Below are 23,841 nucleotides of genomic sequence, written 5' to 3' on the forward strand. Positions count from 1 at the left end.
AAAACAGCAACAGTGCCTGTTCCGACTTATGTTGATTATTCATCTTACAGTTTTAGGTTTCTTTTCTATATTTTAATCAGGAGCTCAACATAGAGAGAGAAAAAAAGAAACGAAAAAGACTGAAGACTGAGAGTCTTCCTCAGTCCTCACTCGGTCCCGTTCGGCCGTTGGCACTGTTCGCAGTCCCAGTTCCTTCGTTCAACTTCTAGTTGATTTACTTTGGGGTGTTTGTGTTTGGTGCAAAATGCATCCTTCTATCCCCATTTTTCTGGTTTTTGCTGCCTGTTGTTCTAATGTAGTACTTTTGGAGTTACTTGTGAGGTAAGGTGTTAAAGAAACACAAGACAGGATTTTCAGGCTTCTTTTTTGAATCTTCTTAAATGTCTTAAATCCTTAACACTGATCGCGCAAATGATGTCACGCTTGCTTGACTTGAGCTTAATTTGTAAATGCCATTTAATACATGCTCTAACCGTTGATAGAAGGAAACAGTAAAGAACTTTCAGCTTCTAAGAAAAAGGCTGTCCATGTAAAATGTCCTTAAATATAGATTGCCTCACTTCTTGAGGGCAAAATTGCTGGTTTGCACGTGACGTCACGGCGGCCATGTTGATGGTCAAGAACAAAAGCATTTCTGTCCTCCGGGAACTAAACTCCATTTTCATTTACATTTTTCGAGAAAAAATTTCTACTATATTGACCCCCAACATATATATGACCACCTTGTCACATGGTTGCAAACCAAGAATAGTGATTATGCAATGCTAGCGAAGGCCAGGGGTGGGTCATGGGGTAAAGGATAGGACTGTGAATAAGAGGAAAGGGTCATAGTACTAGGATTCCTTTGGAGTTATGCGGAAATGCCAACCTCTGGAGAGCTCACATCTGGAGACTGTCTCAAGCCCTCTCCCCTCCTCTCCTCCCCCAATAAAAACAAATCATCCTAAACCCAGGAGAGGTGGGGGGGGGGGGTTGCTGTATCTGGGAGACTCTTAGATAATCCAGGAAAATTTGTGTATGTAAGGGTATAACAGAACTGAAACCCCAGTCTATAGAGCAATGGCAGAACTCAACAAGATCAAACATTTATAGATGAACCTCATGCAAACGGAAGAGCATGTATTGTCTGAGTATCATCCAGAATATTGGTATATAACCATATCTTTAATATGCTCTTATTTCAGAGAAGACCCAAGCTGTGTGAATACTGTAACATTTTGCCAGTTTCTGTTCATTGCTGTAGAAGGATTCATATTTACTGCTCACTTTGGAACAAAAAAACCTGTTATTCCTATAAGGTAACTTAATAACAATCTAATGTAACTACAGACCAGTCTGTCTGTCTTTGCCAAAATGAAGAAATATATTTCATCTGGGGGAAACTTGTTGCATCCATGTAAGGCCAACTGACAACTGACCAATGACAAATGAAAGGTTATCAAATCCAAACGTTCCCAGATAAAAAGAAATTAATAATATTGCTAAAAAGAACAGTCGGTAGTCATGATAATGAGTATTATGTTAACGGGATAATTTATTATTTAGAATGCACTCGTCTCCTTTTTTCTCCCCTTGAAGCCTACTCCGTTTCCTTTCCTGCCTCTCCCATTGATGTTCTGAAATAGGTTAATTTTCATTACTATTTTATTTGATGTTCCCTCATCTCAATTGACACCAAAACTTATATTTGTGCTTGTTCTCAAAAGACTTTTTTGTTCCATCTCTTTCAGTAATTATGTGACAATGGTAGTCTTCTTCTTCTCAACCAGTGTGATCAACAATTATGCACTCAACTTTAATGTACCCATGCCATTACACATGATCTTTAGATCGGTTAGTGTTAGTTAGCTTATGTTTAAATTTCCCTTAATATATAATAATGTAACTTTTGCAAGATGTAGGTTGTTACCGACTTTAAGACTTAAGTTATGTAATCCCAGATGAGCCATGTAGAGTTCAGAACACTATCAACTGTAGCACTTTATTCACATTGACCATATCATGACAACTTCTGGACAAGATGTCATTGTAAGCCCTGAGCAAAGGCAGTTTTATCAAAGTTTTTAAGGGATCCAGATGCCGAAGCATTTGCAGCTACCATTCCTGTGTTTGACTCAATAAGAAGTTAAGTTTTATTCTTTTCACTTTCATTGCCTAACTGCAGAAGAAATTGTAAATATAAAACCAGCAGAACAACTTTTTATTGCTGTGCTTTTCATTACATGACAACATAAAATTGCTTCTTTGTTTGTTTTTTGTAGGGCTCCCTTGTAGCCAACTTAGTTTTGGGAATGATCATCTTGAAAAGAAGGTATGTCACTAATTTGTTCACGTTTAAGGAAATCATAGACTGTGAGCAGTCAGTTATTTTCTTCAAAGTCACTGGAGCAGGGTGCGCGAGTGGCAAACAGTGAGTACATATAGCGAAGCCACAAGCTGCAAGAGACGAGGGCATAAGCCAATTTGGGCGTAAGCCAGTTTGGCTAAAGGCATTTCTTGGCCTATACGATCACTCAATCTGAGAACATGCCAGCAGTCTAAGGAAATCATGGCATAAAAATGTAGAATAGACACACTAGATGAAAACTATAAAGTAAGAGAAATGCCTGCTCTGTTAACTTTTTTCTTCTTTTTTCAGATATTACCTGTCCAAGTATTTTTCAGTCCTTATGATCACAGCAGGAATTTGTCTATGCACATTAGCATCAGCAAAAAAAGTGGTACGGATGAAAATATTTATGATGTTTTATATTTTCTCACTACAAACAAAAACTGAACCTCTGATAAAGAAATGCTAGGTGGCACAAAGCAAAGTAATTAGGCTTTATGACACATTGTGCTAGCATTGAGCATAATAGCATGGCGGAAGCATAATACCAACATAAATAAATAGAATGGCACTTTCTGTTGCTTCTCCCAGCTGATAAGTGCACTTGTATTGTTACAATGGAAATACCACCAAATAGTTTGTATGAGAAGTATCTATTAGAAAGTGATGAATAGCATACCATAAATATAGGATATTACATGGCCGCGCAGAGATACGAAATATCTCTTCGAGTGTTGAAAATATTTCACGAGTAAGCTCAGCAAACAAGTGAAATATTTTTTCAACACGAGAAGAGAAATTTCATATCTCCAAGCGGCCATTTAATGTTCTATTTATTATATAGACACCAATGAACTACCAAACCATTTCACTTTAATAGTTTTTTGGTGTGAAAGGGACGATTTATTATGAAGGCATAGCAATGGTGATATTTTCACATGTGAGGATATCAAGTTTTCGTGCCAAAGCTCACTTGGTATTTCATTGGAGTTTATATGATAATTAGTTATATCCATGGTTATCATAGTCTGGAATAACTGGAGACTGTCTAGATGCATCCAAGAATATTTTTTGAACATTTCAAAATTTATTTTGTTAATAATATTGTCAAGATATCAGCATGTTTGCTTTGTAACAGACCTGACTATGATAATGCTGTGACTTTCAATTTTGTCTTTAGGAGTTTAAAGCATCAACTGGTGATCCATATACTGACTATATGTGGTGGTGCATAGGTAAGCATATTGACATTCTTTAAATGGGATGATTCTAATCTTTGGATATATATATATACAAATGCCTGAAGTGGTCTCTTTGAATTAAAAGACAAAAAATTGTTCAAGTGAATGAATTAACCAGATTGGTTGCCGCCCGTAACTATAACATACTTCATGTTATCTACCAATCAAGAGTCACTGCTGCAGTATTGTTTTTGTTTGATTTTGTTACAGGTGTTGTACTTCTTGTACTTGCATTATTTCTTTCTGCAAGGACTGGCATCTATCAGGTAAGTATTCTCTTGTTAACCTCTAATTTACCTTAATAGGAAAATGCATTTTTCATTCATTATAAACAATGAATAAATCTCATTTGTAACAACATGGTAATTACTGCTTTGTAGCTCGCATTTAAATGGTAGTAAGTATCGTCCCATGTTCAGTCATTTGGATTCAGATCCGTGAAGTTTTTGCTTCTAGAATCTGGAAGATTGGTCTATAAGTAGGTTCAATGAATCCCCTTTCTCTTTCATTTATGGCTCCTCCCGTAGATACTGTTGAATGCTTTGTTGCTTATGTGCAGGAATCTCATTGAATTGCCAAGAATAACCTAACATCAGTAATGCCAATAATGCATTGAGTGCAAGGGCATTGACAAACAGCCTATGACAAGGGCGGATTTAGGGGTGGGCTGAGAGGGCCGTGGCCACTCCTTTCTGAATTTTCTGGATCCGCCCCTGTATCATGTGGCATCATCGACGTTAATTTATTCCGGCACAGATTCCTTCCCATAACATACCACTCCTCGTAGGTTTGGATCTGTTTTTCTTCGCGTTGCAGCTAAATTCACTTTCCTCCAATCTTTAACCTCAGGAACAAATGTACGCTGAACATGGCAAACATCCAAGAGAGGCTTTGTTTTATGCAGTGAGTAGAGTAGTCTTAATCGTTTACATCATACACAGGGACATGCACTCAGCGAGTATTATGTATCTGTTTACCAGCGAAAATGTTTCTTTGTCGAAAATGCTCCTCAGATTTAAAAAAAAAACCGCAGTTTTGTACACTGGTTGAACAAAAAATCACGAAGTCGTATCCAGTCTGCCCCGCGATACTCCACGATGTATTTTACCTTGTCAGACAGATGAAACACTTTTGTGTCGTTTTTACTTGGGCGTATTTCAGTCGTATGGTCCATGTGAGGATAACGAGTGATTATGGATACGGTAGAAAATTTTTTATTTGGTGCGACGAGGAGAGGGCTGGAAGTGGGACAGTGGGTAAAATAGAAACAAACAGGCTCACAGGCGGCAATTCTTATTTAGTGTCAAAAGATTGTACCCAACCAGGTTTTGAGTTTTGTGTTAATTGTGTGTAAAAGTGGCATTTCCTCTCCTATAAAGTAACGTGATGTTTGTTGAGTCAGAGTGGCAAAGGGCGCCACATACTAATTACCTTGTATTGGTGATTTTTTTTTTTTACAGCATGCATTGCCGTTGCCAGGGTTTCTGCTGTTATCAAAGGATATCTATCGACATATCTTCATATTTAACGCATCTGGTGAGTCTGTTTGGAAAGGTTGTTTTCGTTTTTAGGGAAGGATGTGGATGGATGGGTAGAGGAGAAACGTAATAATGTTAGACCAAACGTTTCCATAAGGCAAGCAAAATGATAGCATACGACGGCACGTTTTCGTAGGAAGTATGTAATAGAAGCATTCGAAACGTTCTCGGTACATTCATGCAGAGGAATTGATCAACTGAATTTGCCTTTAATGTATGGGTCTTCGTAGCTCACTTAGTATGGCAAACTACAGAGCTAACGTAGATTCCATGGGTTCGAATCTTGTTGGAGCCCCGAGTTTTTTTCGGGTAAACTTTTACTTTGCTTAAATGCTGTTCCAAATTGGACGATCATACCTTCATTTTAATTTGTAGTCGATGTTTCACTCCTTTCACCCGGTTAAACTGAACTCAATAATTTGACCTGCTCCAAATTCTTGGTCTTCGTAGCTCAGTTGGTAGAGCACTGCAGCGCAAACACAGCAGCTAAGGATTCGAATCCCTTTGAACCTCCGAAATTGTGTGAAAAGAAAGGTTAAAAAAAGGTTTATTTATAAGGGCTGGTTTATTGTGGAAAGTGCACTTAGCTTATCCAGCTAGTTTATAGGCACTCCACTCGAATACTTAGAAACAAATAATTCAAATACAACGTAACAGGATTAAAAACCCTAACTGGCAGAAGGCAACCAGTTGGCTTTTTACAGCGTGGCCGAGAATTTCAACTCTGGACGACCGAGAGCAAATCCAGCAGAGTGGCCAGTGCGGGACTCGAACCCTGGACCGCCGGATTGACGCGCTGACCACTCGGCCACGCTCCTCCTCCTTTTCGAGTTAATTTCCAATTGCTTAAATCTGTTCTATTGGGACTTCAATTGAATGTGAATTTGATGAGGAATCGAACGAATTGCTACAGTATATTGGCGAGGGAACGAATGCCAAAAAATAGAGTTTACTTAAGGGCATGTATTCACGCAGCATATTTTATCAATCTCTTCCAGCCCCGTTGGTTTTATTTGATATCCACTTTCATATACCCAAGATGTGGGCCTATGTGGCTGGTAACGTGGTCACGCAATACATTTGCATTCGTAGCGTATACATACTGACTTCAGAATGCACGTCTCTGACTGTCACGCTTGTTGTCACGCTGCGCAAGTTCATGAGCTTGATGTTTTCTATTTTTTACTTTCGGAATCCATTTACGTTGTACCACTGGCTTGGTACTGTGCTTGTGTTTGGTGGTACTTTGATCTTTGTGGAACTGGCAAGCAAGATTCGAGAAGCTTTATTCCCCGAAAAGGAAACAAAGATGGACTGATGGAGTAGTCTTGCGTCTCTGTTGTGTCTTCGTTGGACAGAACAACAGCAAGAAGAAGAAAAACTAGGTGAAAACATTGTTTTAGAAGGCGAGGAACTCTGACAAAGAATGTAATGACTCCAAATCATGTAAATACGGTACTGATTTGTGATGATACGTAACCCATTCTTTATTGAGAGTTTAGTGTAGCAGACGTGTCTCTTGATGCCCTGGTTATTAAATAGAGTTTATAATATATATTACGGTTCAGCCTTTCCATATTGGACATCCCATACCATAAACTATAACTTGTCACGGTAAACCACACAAAAGTCTGGTACTTCATAAACTATTTAAACTATTTTAAATTGAAATCATGAAGTATCGCTGTATTATTTTTCAATTAAAGAAAATGGGAATAATTTCAACTACTCATGGTGTTTAATTATAACGTTAAACGACGTATCCGTCCTCCCATTTTTTGAAAGAGACGGTAAGGATTGACTGTGAGGGGAGGGGAGGGGATGGTACATTGGTTATGATAAAGGTTGGGAAATTTTGTTAGATACAAAATCTTAGGTAAGCCAGTCAAAACGTTTTTCTTTTTCTAAACTGCAGCGCCAAACAAAAACAGCGCTACCGTTACCTCATTAAAGACGAGCTAAATATGAACTAATTACGGAGACGGCCTCAATTTATTACATAGTGTTAGCGGGAGGCTTTGTTTAATTATTTTACTGACTAATTTTTCTTCAGTTTGTGCCATAATAACGCTCTCTTTTACGGCTTCAGACGTCGGAGGTCTCTTATTAATTTTTTAACTTCTGTTTTGATAAAGTTCAATTGCGTTGTTTGTTATTTCATATAGATTTTACCCATTCACCCCTGAACCGCCCGTAACCGCCCTTTCCTTTCTTTCATGTTCCTCATACAACAACAACAACAACAACAACAACAACACTTTATTCACATTTCCATTACAGGGTTTGTCAAACTTATTGAATAATTAGTAACTTAACACGTAGAATATTCAATTACAATTTAAACTAAATATCATTACATAGAAGGAAATGCCTAGCGGCTAGATAACCGTAAGGTTTTCGAGCTAGCAACTAGTTCTTTGAAATATGACATATGACGTCATCAAATTGAACGGTCAAGGATAACTTTGTCGTGTAACTTGTACAGGGTGAAGAGATCGTTCAAACGCCATAAGGAATCGGCAGGATTCGGTCAATGAGGCAGGTGAAAAACGGACAAAAAACATGTTAAGTTAACTGACCTGAAAATTCCAATGAAAATCTTGTTCCACTACCTAGCTAGCTACACGGCTTACTTTGATCTAATCCTACGATCCTAAATGCTTTGCCAAAACCGTTTCACACCGGAATGAAGCCTAGACAATGCCTTCCCAGCAAAACAAGTGAAAAATGAGCGGCGAGAATGCGGTGTGAAAAAATCGGCAAAAAAAAAACAAAATTTAGCATGAAGGTGCCCATTCAGGAACCTGGGGTTCCTGTTCAAGTGATACCAAGATGCTTCAGTGAAATGAATTTTCATAATTGGCCAACTGCTGTTTCGTTTTATATCTGTTTATGTGATTAATACGGCCAACCGTTTTTAAATTTGGTATTTACAATGGTATTTATTTTATGGACATTTTTTTTTTTTTGCAAATTCATGAGCTGCATTGAACCTACGTCTGAAAGGCCAAATTAAAGTTGCAAATATAATCATTGTATTTAAACATGCTGACAATGCTATGACTACAACAGAACAAATGAACTCAACGTTAGCTTTGCAGTGTTAAAGCAGGTCAGTGTTATGCGTACGCTCTCATTGTTGTCCTCAACTGATAAAACTTAGTGTTTGATATGTCTACCAGGCGGTCACGGATCTTGTCAGTTTTCTATGGTGTTCGTAATCTAATATCCACCTGCCGGCCTTGGAGGTCTTCTTCATATTGTTAATTGTTGTTTAAATAGCAAGCATTCGGTTTCAGAAACATATTTAAAAATCACCGAGCCAGGTCAAGACAAAACTGCCTAGAAAATATCAATAAGCCGGTCTCCAACAGGTAAGTCAATTCTAACTCAATTCTCTTCTATTTTGTAGATTTTGATTATTCTTTATAAATTCGTTTTTTTTTTTTTAACGAAAACATGTTTAGAAAACCGAAGAAAGAAAAGAAACTCAGTCGCCATTAATTGTAGTAGAGAATGCAACGGACAGGAAAACCATACACCGATATTCAGTTGATATTGAAATGTCTTGTGCGAACGTTCAAATTTATCAAAGAGTTTGCTTTTGATATTCTTTCGGACCCATCCACTGTATACTTTTTGACACAGTATTCATGGTTGGCGGAGTAGAAGTATCGCTTTAGTGTGACACAATTCTACGGTCTATTCAATTAGCTATTACCGTTGCAGAGCAAATGTGGAAGTAATTGTAGAGATACAGTTGGCTATGAGTTTTCTCATCTCTCCACTATTTACAATCCTCGTGTAACAGACGGTTAAATATTTCACAGAAATAGGATAAAATTTTTAGCTTGAGTTACTCTGAAGCTTACCAGTGACACACTATGGAAACTGCCGTTCAATGAATTAAAATAAGGCTTACGCATATATGAAGTTTTTGTTCTGACTCTCTTTTTGTGGAGGGGGCGCGGGGTTGGGGATTCGTCGTTGACGGTTGGAGAAGACCTATCTACTATCAATTTGTTGGAGTAAACTGCTTTTTACTTAAATTATTTTCCAAGTTCCAAGTTCACCTTTTCAAAATTACTTAATCAGCCTTAAACAGAATTAAAAAAAGAGTCGAGTCATGCTATAGTGGCTGGTGGTTGCGCGAGGAAGGCGCTAGTTTGCTGTTAGAAATTAGTTGTTGGTCTTATCTTTACCCTAATACAAATTTTCATATTCTAATGGATCATTATGAAAAACAGTGTGCTTGTATTTAGGATGATAATCCAGGTTTTTTTTTTTACACTTTTTACACTTTTTACACTTGATGTTTAGAATTCGTAGAAATAATTCTGACCTTGGAAACAATTGGTTTTTGGAGTTTCTCCAAGTTAAAACGTGAATCTTCATTCTCCGCGTTAATGGCCCTGCTACCAATTTGAATATGAAATTGTCAGAGAAAACCTAAGATAATTTTCAATTGTAAGTTAAAGTACAGTTTATGTCCGTGACTCATAGGTTAACAAGGTGCATCACATTAGCACCAACAGTGTAAATAGGACTATATTAGAGATATTCCGCCACTTTTTTTTTTAAAAAGGGCTGATTAATAAACTGTCTCACAAATCGCATTTTATAAGTTTTAAACTATTTGGTTTTCCATCGTTGTTTAAATTTGTTAAAACACTCTTGCTCGTTAAGAATGTAAGCCTGAATAAAAACTATCTGAGATTCTGTTTCCAGTGTTTAATGGGCCGGGCTCCATTGCTAATGTTGTATGATACATAGTCAAAATTTATATATCATGCTGCATAAAACAGCCTTAAACTCGTTGTAGCATGTAGACGAAATCTTTTGCGGCAACAACCCCCAAAACCTCGAAAGCTGTACTTAAATTTCTTTAAGAATTAGAAATCCTGGCTAGTTTTATGTGTTCGTCAAAAATATTCATCAAAAATAACAAGAAAAATAAAAAAATACTAACAGGTGATGAAATTACAATTTACAGAAGAATCTAGATTGGCGCGAGGCTCCATCACTAACGCGAACGTCGGTAATGTCATATTGGTATGGGGTGAAATCATTAAAAAAGCAGTTTTTTTTCTATTGTTCTGTTATTGCTCTATCTATGAGATAATGTTTACAAAGCGGTTAAAATGTGTTTTATGGTTATATTGTTCTCTTTAGCAAGCCATTAGGGAACGATTGTTATAACAGAGACAACTGACTGTAGTGTTTTTGGGGGCCCCCAAGGGGAAAGTAATTCACTTCATGCAAAACTTTGTGTTTATTAAGGGTTGTAATAAGCAAGCGGAAAATTTCAATTGAATATTATATGCCCTTAATGACGTAACACATATATATTATTCCATCTAAAAAAGAAATCCGACACCATCGCCCTCAGATAAGCGATAAATATATTCATTATAAGTACTTTGGAGGGTTTATTTTCCTTTTTTACTGATACTGATGCAGATTTCCCTCGGTAAGTTCAATCAGCTTTTAGAAAAGCCAGATATCGTTGGATAAAAGATTGTCGAAAAATCTGCCTTGGAATTGGAATCCTTTTGAAAGGTATAAAAATTAATGTTCTTTTTGCGTTTTGGTGCGAGCCAGATTATTTTTAGTGGTGGATGACGCTGTGACGAACGTATTTTATATAGCCCTGACGGCAATATCGTGATGACGACATTCACATATCCTCCCAAGTTTTTGGTCAACCTTTTACTCGTTTTCAAAGGATTTTATTCCCATTGTTAATTTTGTGCTAACTAAGCAGCAGCAAGAGACGAACTACCATAAAACCGCTAACGTTATCCACTTCAAATGTAGCCAAAAATGCTTGAAGGGCGTCATGTCATAGACCTCAGCTTTTAAGGCGAATGTCATGTAACTTTAACGGACAATCTTAAATACTTATCGAACAAATTTTAAAGCCATGACAGAGGATATTATTTAACCTAGTTTAACTGATCCTGAAAACTATAAGCGGCGTCAAGGTGATATCGATCGCACACTAAAACTTTGCAATAAAATCTTATCCGGATTTCACGCAGATAATAGAGCACCATTAAATAATCTTTAAAAGCACCTAGTCACTTCACTTGGTAGCTGTTAGACACTTATGAATATAAATGCAACGTTGTTTTAATTATTTTGGTAGGCTTCGTCTTTTAGCCATTTTCTGTCGTTAGTCTTTGGATGACTATGCCAAACATTTCAGTATAAGCTTATTACCAAGCATTGCTAAAACGCGACAGTTGATCAAAATCTCTGTGCGGGTCACGTTACTCCCAAAACCTTAAAACCTCCGGTAAATCAGTAGATATCTTTCAGACTTCCCCTTTTGCCGTTTAACTGATCACAGCTCTCAAATTACAAGACCATGTTTGCTTCTGTAGATCCGTTCTAGCTGCAAAAATAAAGACTATTTATCTGGCCGGCTCAGCATTTCAACTTCTCTGATCAAAGTATGCGAAAACTCACACATCTATTAGTACCGGTCTGTCGCCAACATTTCTACATATTTGTGGCTATGTAAAATGTATGTTATTTTGATAACTATTTTACAACAATTAGTGTTCAAAATGTTTGTTGAAAGTTATCAAAGCCATCAACTGATTTAGACGAAACAATAAATAAATCATCGTCTTATAACTACAGTCCTTGCACGAAAAATGTCTTTTTTGAAGACAATTTTTTTCTTAAAATAAATGATTTTGGCATATAAACAAGGGACAGTTCGTAGTTTAATTCCAATACTGAATGACAAACTTCATTTCAATCATTTGTAAATTTATCCTTACAAACATCATGCAATGACGTCATCACATATCCTTTGTCAGAGAGAACATGTTATTAAATTTAAAAAAAAACCTAAATTACCTCAGGTCACGTTTAATGGCTAAGACATTTTTTTAAGGATTATTTCATTTCCTTTGTGTAAATACCGAACCAGTTTCTCAAAGCCTACTGAAAGAATACGTGTTTTGGTCGATGACATTCAATTTGATGGGCGAGTAAACAGGCATAAATTGTCGTCCCTGAAGCAAACTAATTATTTCTATACACTATTTGTTGTGCCTACAATGCAGGTAATATCGTGTTAGCTTGGATATGCTAGTTCGATTTTAATTCACCGTGATTCACCTTACGTAAGGTTACACACAAAGGAAGGTTACGATTTGGAAGAAAAATAACTTATGAAATTGTGCAGTGGAGAAAAGGTATGGTTTAGTCTCTAGAGCAGAACTTTCTGTATTTTTTTTACATTTTCGCTATTTTGTTTTTGTTTTTTGTTTTTTGCTTTTTTTGTTTTTTCAGTTCATGAAAAGTTAACCGTTAATTCGAGAAAATAATGATCTCAAATATGTTGTAAATGTATACTTAATATCGAATCGAATTCGGATCGTGAAACCGAAAAAGTCCGTATACTTGAGCGGAAGATGTTGTCTAATGTCTTATCTAATTTGAGGAAGACTTTTTCTTGTTTTTTTTTTTGTCCACGTGATCTCAGGCCAAACGATCATACACAGTATTCCTACTGGGTGTGACTAACAAGTTCATAGAAGCTTGATAAACCGTCCTGTTATGAGTGTTGCGAACTGAATTTGTTGAAAAGAAGGTTGTCGTATGATAGAGCAGTTCGTTGGCCAAAGATCATTGATGATTCCTTTTGACTGCAATATTCTAATAGAAGCTGAAACCAAACAAAGCAAAGGCGAGATATATGCTAAATATGCAGTTTTGGGACGTTTTCTTTAGAAATGATGGAAAGAACTCTATGGCCTATTTCTAACCTGTTCCCCATTTTGTTGCGGATTGATGTGGGTCGTGAAAGCCAATAACGTCTTCTTACCTTTAAACGGTATAAAAGTTTTGTATAATGCTCCGTTCTAGTGAAATCAATTACCTGATATCACAAAGCCTCTTTGTGATCGGTCTGTTTACAGCCTTCTATTTTTGCTTGTTTTTGTTCAAATAAATCAAACATCGCTTCGTTCGCAGTTCTTCGTTTGCGCTGACTAAGCTGAGAAAATAAGGTTGGACTTGAACATCTGGTTCATGATTCCCTGTGACGCAACGTGCTCGAGAGAAAGCATTTTAAAAGTGAAATTAATCTATTTCATCATTTTTGGAGCGATTGTGGTTCTTTGGTGATTATTAGTACATGGGTTTGCGGTATTCAAATGTAAAACTGTATAAATAGTACGGCCGAGAAGTCAAATTTGATCAGGGCATTCAGTGTTAGCGAGTGAGTGTTAGTGCAATTTTACACTTGATTAAGGGGACAGTCATTAGCAGTTGGGTGATTGCAGCCATGAAACGGTGTCTCACTCAATGAAGGTATCAGTAAGCAATACAATATTTATATCACTGATAGAACGAACAAAATGGGACGTTTCCGGACCGTGAATTTGATTTAGTATTTTTGGTCTTCATGAAAATACATAGACGTGTCACCGAGATCATTTACAATTTATTCCTTTTTTGTCTCAAAAATTTAAATAGACTGCAAATACCGGAATTTAGAACAAAGATTAGCTGTTGTAAATAGCCTTGGTTGACGCGTTTTTGTCAGTTAAGTCTGTATATTAATAATACTGTTTGCAAAACGTATTTTGTATTACCTATTATCACGACGAGTTGCTTTAAAATTCCCTACCGCTTCTTCTGTAGAGTAGCAATTTTATGGCTAGGAAAATTTGGCAAGTATTTTTTTGGTGGCTTGATTTAATTAGAGATTATTTTAGTTATTCAAAACAATCTGAAGATTCGAGTTGAAAAAGAAGATGTTCTTGGGTGTCTCGAGTGATGCTAAAATAACTATCAGATGCGGAAAAGACAACTTCAGATGGTACACACACTGTATGATGATTAAACAAACATAAACATTCAAATTCTAATGGATTTATTTTCGTCTAATATCCAATGCTTTATTGAAACTTTAGACGCTCGCAAATTCGACATAGGATATTTTTAGGGGGTTATCTTTTGGTCCAGGGATTTCTTTCGGGTTTAGTTGGAAGGGTTATGAGTTAAAAGAAGACAAGTAGTACTAACTACAACTGGTGTCGACATACCCTGCTCTTAAAGTTTCCGTCTGCGGTGTACTCTTAAGATATGCACTACATTTTAACCTTCAACACTCTTAAAAGCGTGGCACAGTATTATAATAAACAAAGATAAATAAAGTTCATTTTGTTACAGTAACAGTAACAGTAATCCGATGCGAGTGTGTGAAGTTTGTTATTGTAACATGCCATGAAAACAACGCTTTCTTTGACAGTTTTACTTCTCATTCAAGTTCATGGATAGAATATCTCTTCAGGAGTTGCTCTTCCTCATTGGTTGTTTCCAAACGTTCGTCACTGGGTCACCGTCTGTTGAGCGCGTCTGTAATTTCACAAACAACTTGACGACAGCAAGTTGTCACACAAAAGACCTAAAGACCAACCTGCAACGTTACGTAAAAGAACCAAAGCTCCTCGTCGCATTGTAAGTCAAAAACTTTTGTTTTTATGCCTCCCGTCTTTGAGAAAGAAAGCTTATTAAATGGTTAGTTTTCAGTTTAGGGACCCCACTTGCAGATAGAACACAAAAAGATGGAGGAAGGGTGTGAAACAGGAAAGAGTGCGAGACAACGACAGCAAACATGAAACGTGTCTCATTGGGGCAGCAAAATTGCCTTAGCGTCGTTCTTTAATTTTAGCAACGATGTCTTCGCAAATCCTCTTATCTTATTCTGAAATTTTTCGCTTTGTTCCAGCGTGGAGAGTATGAATCAGAATCAGAATCGTTCATTTCAAGAAATGTGACTCGTTACATTTATAGGATTATATCGCATACGGGATTAAGTCAACAAAACTCTGGAATCGACTGTATCATTTTTCGTTCCGATTTCATTTATGGCAATTCAAGGAATCTGATCAGATTACACCGATTCTAGGATAAATAAAAAATCTAACGTTGGTGACCCTAATTTCTTTTATACGCAGAACAATCGTAGATGACAAAGCCAAAATTATCCCTGAAGAAACGTTCGCCAACTTTTCAAATTTGACATTTCTGTAAGTATCTTTGATTAAATTTTTCTATTTCGGAGCGCTGGGTTAAAATGCCCTAACATATTTACCCAACGCTTGATAGCCAGCATATTGGATGTGATATCCAAATCTGGTCCCAGATCTCAGAACACTAGTCAAGAATGCTTAGTTGTGGCCGCAAAACAGAACAGCTGTATTTTGAAAAGGGAGTGTTGGCTGCGTTTAAGAGGAGATGCCTACTGTTCATTAGCGGGAATGCGGTTTCAAAATAATTTGGTATTTCTTTAACCTTACCAACTCTAAGAAATCTGGGGAGAAAGGAGGAGGTTACTGAGCTCCAAATGGTACCCTACTGTAGTCTTTTAAAACAAAATTCATACTTATAAAACATCTGTTGAGTCAAAAACCTGGTATAAATTTTAGTCCTAAATTGGCTTTGTATAGGATGGAGACATTTTCAGCTAAGAGCGTTAATACAATCCGCCGAAACTGTAGGCCCGAATTAGAACTCCAATGAAGCAAAGATTCGGCTTTGATGAAAACACAACGATAATTCGAGAAGCAAGGAGTTAAATTTCCATAATGTTTCCATAATGTTTTATTTCTAAGGGAGGTCAAGATTAAATGCCTGAGGAACTGGAATGGGAATTTGTCTAGCGAAGTACCTCAGCTTCAAGAAATTTCATTTTCCGTAGATGAAATTTTTATACCACCAGCTCATGTACTTGAAGTACCTACTCTTCAAAAGATTACTGGCCTGACATGGAGTGAAGCTTGTACCAATTGCACCTTGCTGAAAAATGAAAGTCATCACAACGTCACGCTTATGAAAAAAGGAACTTTTGATATATACCCTCAGTCAAGCTGTCGTGGCTCTCGATACACAGTCAGTAATGTGACAGGCATGTTTGCTAAACACGGATTCCTACCCATGTGTGTATTGGAAAATGCCAAATGCTTTGATTCTGACGTGAAAGTAACACCCTTGCATCAATGCTGGAAAAGTGCGAACAGCGTTCTTTACGTGGAGTATATCTTGGCGCCATTTATACTTACATGCAATTTCATAGTATTTACTACAACACTGACCTCAAAGACTCTCAGAAGAGTCCCGTCGATAGTTCTGGTGGCAAATTTGGCTATGAGTGATTTTCTTGTGGGTATATATACTCTTGCAATAACTTCATCACGTCATGCAATGTCTTATCAAAGGTTCTACAGCGTGATGGATTATCTTTGTCCTTTGCTGGGTTTCCTGTGGTGCTGTGGGCAGATGTCTGCTGCCCTGTCATCAGTGCTGTTGACAACAGAGCGATACATCGCAATAATTTTCTCCATGAGACCAAACGTTTCTTTTACATCAAAACCTTGCATGTGTGGTGTGCTTGTTTCCTGGATTATCACTATAATTGTCGCTTCGCTTCCGTTTCTGAGCATTGGAACATACACCAGTACAACATTTTGCCTCCCTATACAACCTAACAGAGGAATGAGTTCCTTTGCCTACAGTGCGGGCCTTATAGCTCTTGCATTCCTCCTCTATACGATCACCTTACCAATGTACGTTCATATTTTCCTTTTTGTCAAGAAATCAGGAAATCAGATTGGTATAAAGAGAGATGGAAAGTTGGCAAAAAAGATTTTAATTTTGATTATTAGCAATTTATTTTTCTTTCTTCTCCCAGTTTTTATTGGTCTATTGTGGGTATTTGCCGGGAAAAGTTTCGGTAATGTTTCTTTGTCAACGAGGGAAATTCTTGTTGGTTCATTTACGACTCTTTGCTTAAGCGTCAACTCATTTTTGAATCCCCTTCTTTATGCATTTCGAAACAGGCGATTTCAGTTTGTGATCAAACGTAGGTACTACCGTGTCGTAAACCGCAACGTAGTAGCGGTTCAAAATGTCAGCTATCATTCAGAACTGAGAACAATGAAGGTGCGTAGTGCAGACAAAGCTATGTAACAGAAAAGCGTGTGAAGAATACGTAATTTAATTTAATTTGAATTCAACTTAATCCATTTTTACTGCATACAAGTCATTATAGTCAGACACTAAGAGAGAAGAAGAACCATACGAGCTAGTCCACCCACATCAGTAAAGAAGCCTCTGCTGTTAGCAAGACAAGTACGTTGACATCGTTGACATGAACTTGGTCCATTTACCACAACGTGAAGCTAAAATATCTATTTAGTCGGCTTCTACCTTAACAACAACAACAACAACGACAATAATAATAATAATGGTCAATTAACAGTGTATCCACCTACTGGCTCTTCACCTGTTAAAAAAAAACTACAATATAAAAAATAAAAAACTATAATATACTACAACAACAAAAATTGAAATCTACAATATAAAAAGCAATAATATCGGACTATAAAAGGATATTGTATAAAAAATAACAATGTAATAAAGATTAGTAATAGTAATACAACCCTGTGTGCAATTTACAATCTATTTACAAATGTTATTTAATAGATAGGCATTAACTTCCCTACAGTATACTTTGAAATCGCTACAGTTTCTTATATTTGCCGGAAGAACATTAAATAACTTAGCAGCAGAGTCTTGAAGGTGCCCCTCTCCATTGGTATAATTAATCTTGTTGCTGCTCCTGACCGCAAATATCGCAGATGTTTAACTGTATCTGAATGGTAAGTAAGACGACCAGCTGGGGGAGTACAAACTGGTGAACGAGTTTGAGAACGTGGAAATTCCGTTAGCGAATCTCTTTTTTTCTAGGATATGAACCTTACTTGTAAGAAACGTTTATATCCCATGCCAAGTAAAAACGAAAATAAATATTACTTTAATGCACGGTAACGGGCAGCAACGGTGAGGACTTTATATTTATTAAAACAAGATGCCTGATACACCTGATACACTTGTGTAACCGTTTCTCAGACCGTGTTTTTGGGACGAAAGGGATTCCGTCACCTTCCCAGTTTGCTATGAAACTTGGAGGGTTTTGTTAAAAGCGTATCCTAAATTGTCTAAGCCAAGAGTCACGAGATGATGTTAATACGTGACATTAGATGGCTGTCCTCTTGTATTTCGTTAGGATAAAGAGTTCCCAACATGCGCCAAAATTAGTAAACTGATTATTTTAAAGGTTCTAAATTGTCGTGATTTATATAGACTGCGAGCAGTCTCTCATTTTTCTTGAAATCGCGCCGGCTGAGATAAGAACTAGACGAATTTTAAAAGAAAAGGCCGATTGCAAGCAGCCTATGATTTATAATACCGTCTTGGTTTACTTCATGACTGAAAAATTCTCAAACGGGGTAAAGAATAAACCGAATGACTTGAAAGGTGCTCTAAAGTCGATTTATCAATACGTCGGGGAAAAAGATATTACAAAATCAGTAGCATAATTGTTGTAAAAGACCATAAGCTTTAGTGACAATCTGCCGTTGTGATTGGTTCTCTTAAAATTGCTGTAAACAAAAGTAGCTGTGATAACTATATTATTGGTTGAAAATGTTCCTGTTTTAAATTTTGTTAGTTAAAGATCACGTGATTGCACTTTCATTAAAACACAGGAAAGACCTATTAACTTGAAATAAAGTAAAAAAGAAGAAAAAGAACCTGAGGGGCAATGTAATTGATTTTTCACCAAGCACTTTAAAAGCCTCAAATGTCAATTTACTCTATGTTAGTTTCCGTATTTATTAAGCTAAGTAAACAATATCTAACGTGTATTATAGTTCCCAGGAAATAAATCGCAATATAATGAGATTCATTTTTGTCACTGGTTTTAACATATTCCGAAACATAGAAGATTGGTAAAGACTGCTTTTTCCTCTATTCATTTCTTTAAAATATTTTATGTAAGGTTAAAACAAATCTAAATTATTTTGCTATAAACTGAACTTTTAATTGCACAGATAGTAGATCCGTTTTATTATCTAGGTAGTACAAACGGACAAACCAAGGAATATATCCATTTTAGATTCAATTATTCTATATTTCATAATTATGAAAAATTTATCAACATAACATAATCATCCTGAGGAAGAAGTTCAGTATTGTTTACCCGTCATATAAAGTAAGAAGTAATATAACTTCCTACTGTCACAAGATTTCCTGGTAAATAAAAAACATATTCACATAGAGACAACTCAATCGACAAACTATAACGTTTCTTTAAATTAATTCTATTAATAAACATTTCATATGCTTTGTCTAAGGTTAGAACATATTGGCACAATTTATGGGTGCAAAAGCATTAATTCGTTGAACTACCATTCTCCCAGGTTAGAAAGGACAACTTTTTCAATTAATGCTTTAACTTCATTCTTCCTTTTCGTAAAGTTGACTTCAGGAGTCATTTCTTACTTTGTATGTATTACAAATATCAATCGGCGTTTTAACCAATCCGTCATTTATCTCCCACTGGCTGTTTTCATTAATATTGTCTGTGTGTTTTAAGTCGATCTAACCGTTTTTTAGTTTACATATGTCTTTATTATACCTTATTTTAATTAACAGAAACTTCAGTATATGAAAGCAAAAGGTATATCGGCGGCCGCTTTTAACCGTCACTTCAGTTCCAATGAGAAGTCAAAATATCGGATGTTATTAGAGGCTGAAACAAATCTGATTCAAATTTATTTTCTTTATCGAAACTTCCTCATACCTAACCTCACGAAACGTGTTCTGTATTAGAAAAAAATAATTTTAAATTTCTCTTCACAAGATTGATTCTGAACAGCCAAGAACAAGCGGGAAAAAAGGCATGGCTAACAACACATCAACTCAATATCAAATCTTCTCATCTTCTTCTTGCTTTCATCTTCCGGATCCTTCATTCCAACAAGTTTCAGAACGATTTCTCATGAATCTTTTGACAGCCATTATCAATATTATTGCCTCTCCTTTTGCTGTCGTTTCAAACCTTTTTATTGCTGTTGCTGTTTTCTATAATAACCGACTTCGAACACCGTCAAATCTTCTGATAGGTTGCTTGGCGCTCTCAGATGTCTTGGTTGGCCTTGCAGTTCAACCAGGTTATATCACCTACAGACTCATGGAAAACCAACATCGATCCGTTCCTTGTTTTGTTCGTATTGTGTACTGCAATGCATTCTATATTTGTTGTGGAGTGTCTTTTATGACCCTCGCGGCTGTTAGCTATGAGCGGTTTGTGGCGGTCCGACTTCAAGCAACGTACAATGGTGTGTTCTCTCCAAGACGAGTTATGAAGTACATGGCGGCTATCTGGTTGCTGAATCTCCTACTAACAAGTTTGCAATGGGCGGGTATAAACCAAGTTATCAGGGGCGTGCATTTGATCGTATGGTTTTTGTGTCTTTTGGTCTCCGGAATTGCACACTTCAGAATTCTGATAGTTTTGAATCGACATCGTCGTCAAGTATCCTCGAAAAATCAACTAGCCATTGAGCAGGTCCGCAGACGAAGAGAAGAGAAACTTAGCAGAAGCATCTCATTCATCGTCGGAGTTTACTTTCTCCTTAATTTGCCTGTTTTATTTGTAACAGTATATCACCAGATTTTAGAACAGGACATTATAACTTATAACCACTATAGTTGGTCGGAAACCCTTGCTTTTCTCAACTCTTGTACAAATCCACTTCTTTGCTTGTGGAAGAACAGACAAATTCGTCAAGGGGTTATGTCTCTAATGGGTACTCGCCGTATTCTTTCTCGTAAGTAGAACAAGATTTTAAAAAAGCCGTTGCAGTTCACTGTTGAAAAACATCGACATTTCGTAGATGTTCCTGTTTATAAGTAGTAAGTCCCGTTCCCTTAGCCATAACTAAAATACAACTAAACTTATTTATTTTTAATGCAAGGCAGCTGGTTTCTTGTCTCAACATTCTATTTGTTGCCATTAAAGAGTACGTGTCATAGAAAATGTAACATGTGACCCGATTGGCAGATAGGATTCCTGGTTATCCCTTTCAATTGGCCTAAATGGTGTTCATGGCAACTTGCACTGCAGTTACACAAATACATTGGCAACTGAAGAACACAGTGTAAGGGTCTACTGTCCTCCGCAATACGGTTATTCAAATAAAAGAAACTTTTACAGTTCATAACCTAGCCTGCTCCACAGGCAGAACTTAACTTCTGGTTAAGTCCCTCTGCGAAACAGCCCGGAAATAGTTGTTATGGGCCCTGACTTGTGTGTACGCCCTGTGATTGCTCTGTTAAAAACGTCGTCGTCAATTTACCAATCAGGTTGAAGGAAAATTCAAAACGCACTTCCGGTACTGAATTCGTTGAGTCCGTTGGGAGCCCAGAACAAGGATATCAGCCTGACTGCTCATGAGCAGACGTTACTATGGTAACCTGGGTTAGATTCACTTCTGAATAACCGCATAAGAGAAAGTGCTCTTGGTAACTGGCGCTAAATCTAACTGCAACGAGACACAATGGGCGTAAATATATATTAGGCAGTTGAAAACTGGCGAGAATTTTTAACGTCATTTGTGATTCATTTCACTGAAAACTTGAAACTGTAACAGTGGTATCTTGATATGGCCTAATTTGGTATTCTTGCGTTTAAAAAAACTTTGTATTTCATTTTAAAATAAGTTCTGACCGGTTGAAGTTTTTTGGTTGACAAGTGCTGCTTCAGGCAGTAAAACACAAACCAGCTAGGTCTCACAAGTATGTAAAGTCAGAACTAGAACTAAAAACATGGCGGGTCCTACACATGTCATATATAGTCTCCAGGCCCTTACGGCTCCAACCAGCTCGCGGGCTCATAGCAATATTAAATCAACATTTTTACTAATTGTTTAGGATAAATATGTCTTCTGTCTTCGGCGGATATTTGGTTAAATTTTTACCTTTTTATTAAATTGCAAAGTGGGAGAACCATTTTTATATGAAATTTTGTGTTTGTTAGTATTCTTCACATGAAATACGTTCATCCTAATCAGTATTCCATTGTTGCAGTTATTTATATATTACCAGTGAGGCTAAATTCAAAGCCCTCATCTGACTTTTTAGTTTGCTGAGTTTTACCAGGTATAAAGGTCCTAACACGTGAATAAAGTCGCGCAGTCAAATGAACAATATACCTACTACATATTAATGAGTTTTTGAACTGTTTGAAGTGTAGCGGATGCGACTGTTATGTGGTGAGGTTTAAGTGAACTTTCTAAGGGTTCCATGTAAAATTCAGACAACTGTTCCGAGGGGAATAACTTGGTGTCATGGCGAATATGAAAATGAATACTGAATATCTGTTGATGTCATTAGAAGTACTGAAATAACAGCCACCTGGCTATCAATTAATAAATGAATAATTGTATTCATTAATTACTCAACGGTACCCGGATTTTACAAAGTTAATTGGACACAATGAAGCTGTCAATAATCAGGGAATACACCTGCTGAAGTTTTGCTGTCTTTTTCTGTACATGATTTCTTTCATATTTACTGAAATCACGTCTTTGAGTTTAATTTTTGAACGATCTGTGTGCTAAGTGCAATATATACTAGCGATTACAACAGATTTTTTTAAACTCTGTCTCGATCCCTTTACGAATTCGTCGATTTTTCCAACAGCAGATTAAAGGATTCGTGCAAGAGTTTAAAAAAGCCAGTGTTTCTGACCAGCTGTAGTGGTTGTAAGTCTTTATGTCTTGCTGTAAAATCTGGTGGTAGATTTTTGCGAACAAAAATGGTGTGTTAAAAAGGAAATAAATTCCAACAACGACCGAGATGTTTTTTGTAAGTTTGACTTGCCTATGCCTACGCACAAGTTCAGTAAAAAGTTGATGGCTTTGCACTTGGCAGCGGTGTCGACGCAAAACAAAAACAATCCCAATGTTTGCTGCCCCGGAGACCAGAACACAGAAAAACCACAAAATCAAGTGAATGCCCTTCCATATTTTGCTTATTCCTACCCATTGTAGATTGGTCAACAAAGTATTCAGAGTCCAAATAGCCACCACATATTTAAGGACTCGTCCTGACGAGAAAACATCGTTGTACCTTGTCTGCAATCGCACAGCCACAAATCGCTCATAGCTGACAGCGGTCAGTGTCATAAAAGACACCCCACAACAAATATAGAAAGAATTGGAGTATAAAATTCGAACAAAGCATGGAACTGACCTATGCTGGTTTTCCATGAGTCTGTAGGTAATATAACCTGGTTGAACTGCAAGGCCAACCAAGATATCTGAGAGCGCCAAACAACCTATGAGAAGATTTGACGGTGTTCGAAGTCGGACATTGGTAAATATGACGACTGCAATAAATGAGTTCGAGATCACAGCGAGAGGAGAGGTAATGATATTGATGACAGCAGTTACGAGATTCATAGTAAAACGTTCGGAAACGTTTTGGAAAGAAGGATCGCGCAGATGGAAACAAGATGAAGGCGGTGGTAAGACTGTAGTCGAAGAATTGTTCGCCGCCATAATGATGATGATGATCAGTAGGCCGTCGACTATATTGTGTTCAAAAACGTTAGTCCACGATATTTGGCCAGGTCATTTGTTTTAATACGTTTAATCTATTTTCTTGGTTTTTGTTGACGTGAAATCCAATTTAAAAATATACACCTGCCACTCTTACTTAAAAAAAAAAATCCTTAACAGCCTATCCTCGAGTTATGTAATAAACTGAGATCACTAGACTGAATGATTCGAGAAAGCTCCTGACCCGGAAAGCTCTCTTTTTAATAAAGTAACGTTAGATAATTCTGGAAAGATTTTCT

General features: G+C 36.9%; 4 protein-coding genes across 4 annotated transcripts; 3 read left to right on the forward strand and 1 right to left on the reverse strand.

Annotated features, from left to right (window-relative positions):
* Positions 1-168: 168 nt before the first annotated feature.
* LOC140954088 (UDP-xylose and UDP-N-acetylglucosamine transporter-like) lies at positions 169-6,917 on the forward strand. The gene is made up of 10 exons (XM_073403490.1): positions 169-321; positions 1,185-1,298; positions 1,731-1,833; positions 2,262-2,311; positions 2,639-2,720; positions 3,510-3,564; positions 3,781-3,836; positions 4,420-4,473; positions 5,031-5,106; positions 6,107-6,917. The coding sequence occupies exons 1-10, from the start codon at positions 245-247 to the stop codon at positions 6,424-6,426; spliced, it is 987 nt and encodes a 328-aa protein (XP_073259591.1). The 5' UTR covers positions 169-244; the 3' UTR covers positions 6,427-6,917.
* Positions 6,918-12,018: 5,101 nt separating this feature from the next.
* LOC140921300 (thyrotropin receptor-like) lies at positions 12,019-17,835 on the forward strand. The gene is made up of 4 exons (XM_073371292.1): positions 12,019-12,187; positions 14,383-14,591; positions 15,092-15,163; positions 15,749-17,835. Exons 1-4 carry the CDS (start codon positions 12,182-12,184, stop codon positions 17,100-17,102), a joined length of 1,641 nt encoding a protein of 546 aa, XP_073227393.1. The 5' UTR covers positions 12,019-12,181; the 3' UTR covers positions 17,103-17,835.
* A 1,820-nt stretch (positions 17,836-19,655) lies between these two features.
* LOC140921797 (histamine H2 receptor-like) lies at positions 19,656-20,817 on the forward strand. Its single transcript, XM_073371798.1, has one exon. It carries the CDS (start codon positions 19,879-19,881, stop codon positions 20,815-20,817), a length of 939 nt encoding a protein of 312 aa, XP_073227899.1. The 5' UTR covers positions 19,656-19,878.
* A 1,780-nt stretch (positions 20,818-22,597) lies between these two features.
* On the reverse strand, positions 22,598-23,542 carry LOC140953558 (histamine H2 receptor-like). The gene has a single exon (XM_073402965.1). It carries the CDS (start codon positions 23,540-23,542, stop codon positions 22,613-22,615), a length of 930 nt encoding a protein of 309 aa, XP_073259066.1. The 3' UTR covers positions 22,598-22,612.
* Positions 23,543-23,841: the final 299 nt, after the last annotated feature.

Source organism: Porites lutea, chromosome 12 (assembly GCF_958299795.1).
Source record: "Porites lutea chromosome 12, jaPorLute2.1, whole genome shotgun sequence".
NCBI classification, from domain to species: Eukaryota; Metazoa; Cnidaria; class Anthozoa; order Scleractinia; family Poritidae; genus Porites; species Porites lutea.

Bases quoted from the DNA above. Each gene is read 5' to 3' on its own strand.
- LOC140953558 (XM_073402965.1), bottom strand. From the start codon at position 23,542: ATGGCGGCGAACAATTCTTCGACTACAGTCTTACCACCGCCTTCATCT.
- LOC140921797 (XM_073371798.1), top strand. From the start codon at position 19,879: ATGGCTAACAACACATCAACTCAATATCAAATCTTCTCATCTTCTTCT.
- LOC140921300 (XM_073371292.1), top strand. The intron at 14,592-15,091 runs GTAAGTCAAAAA...TTTTATACGCAG, and splicing joins CCAAAGCTCCTCGTCGCATT to AACAATCGTAGATGACAAAG. The intron at 15,164-15,748 runs GTAAGTATCTTT...TTTATTTCTAAG, and splicing joins TTTTCAAATTTGACATTTCT to GGAGGTCAAGATTAAATGCC.
- LOC140954088 (XM_073403490.1), top strand. From the start codon at position 245: ATGCATCCTTCTATCCCCATTTTTCTGGTTTTTGCTGCCTGTTGTTCT. The intron at 3,565-3,780 runs GTAAGCATATTG...ATTTTGTTACAG, and splicing joins CTATATGTGGTGGTGCATAG to GTGTTGTACTTCTTGTACTT. The intron at 4,474-5,030 runs GTGAGTAGAGTA...TTTTTTTTACAG, and splicing joins GAGAGGCTTTGTTTTATGCA to CATGCATTGCCGTTGCCAGG.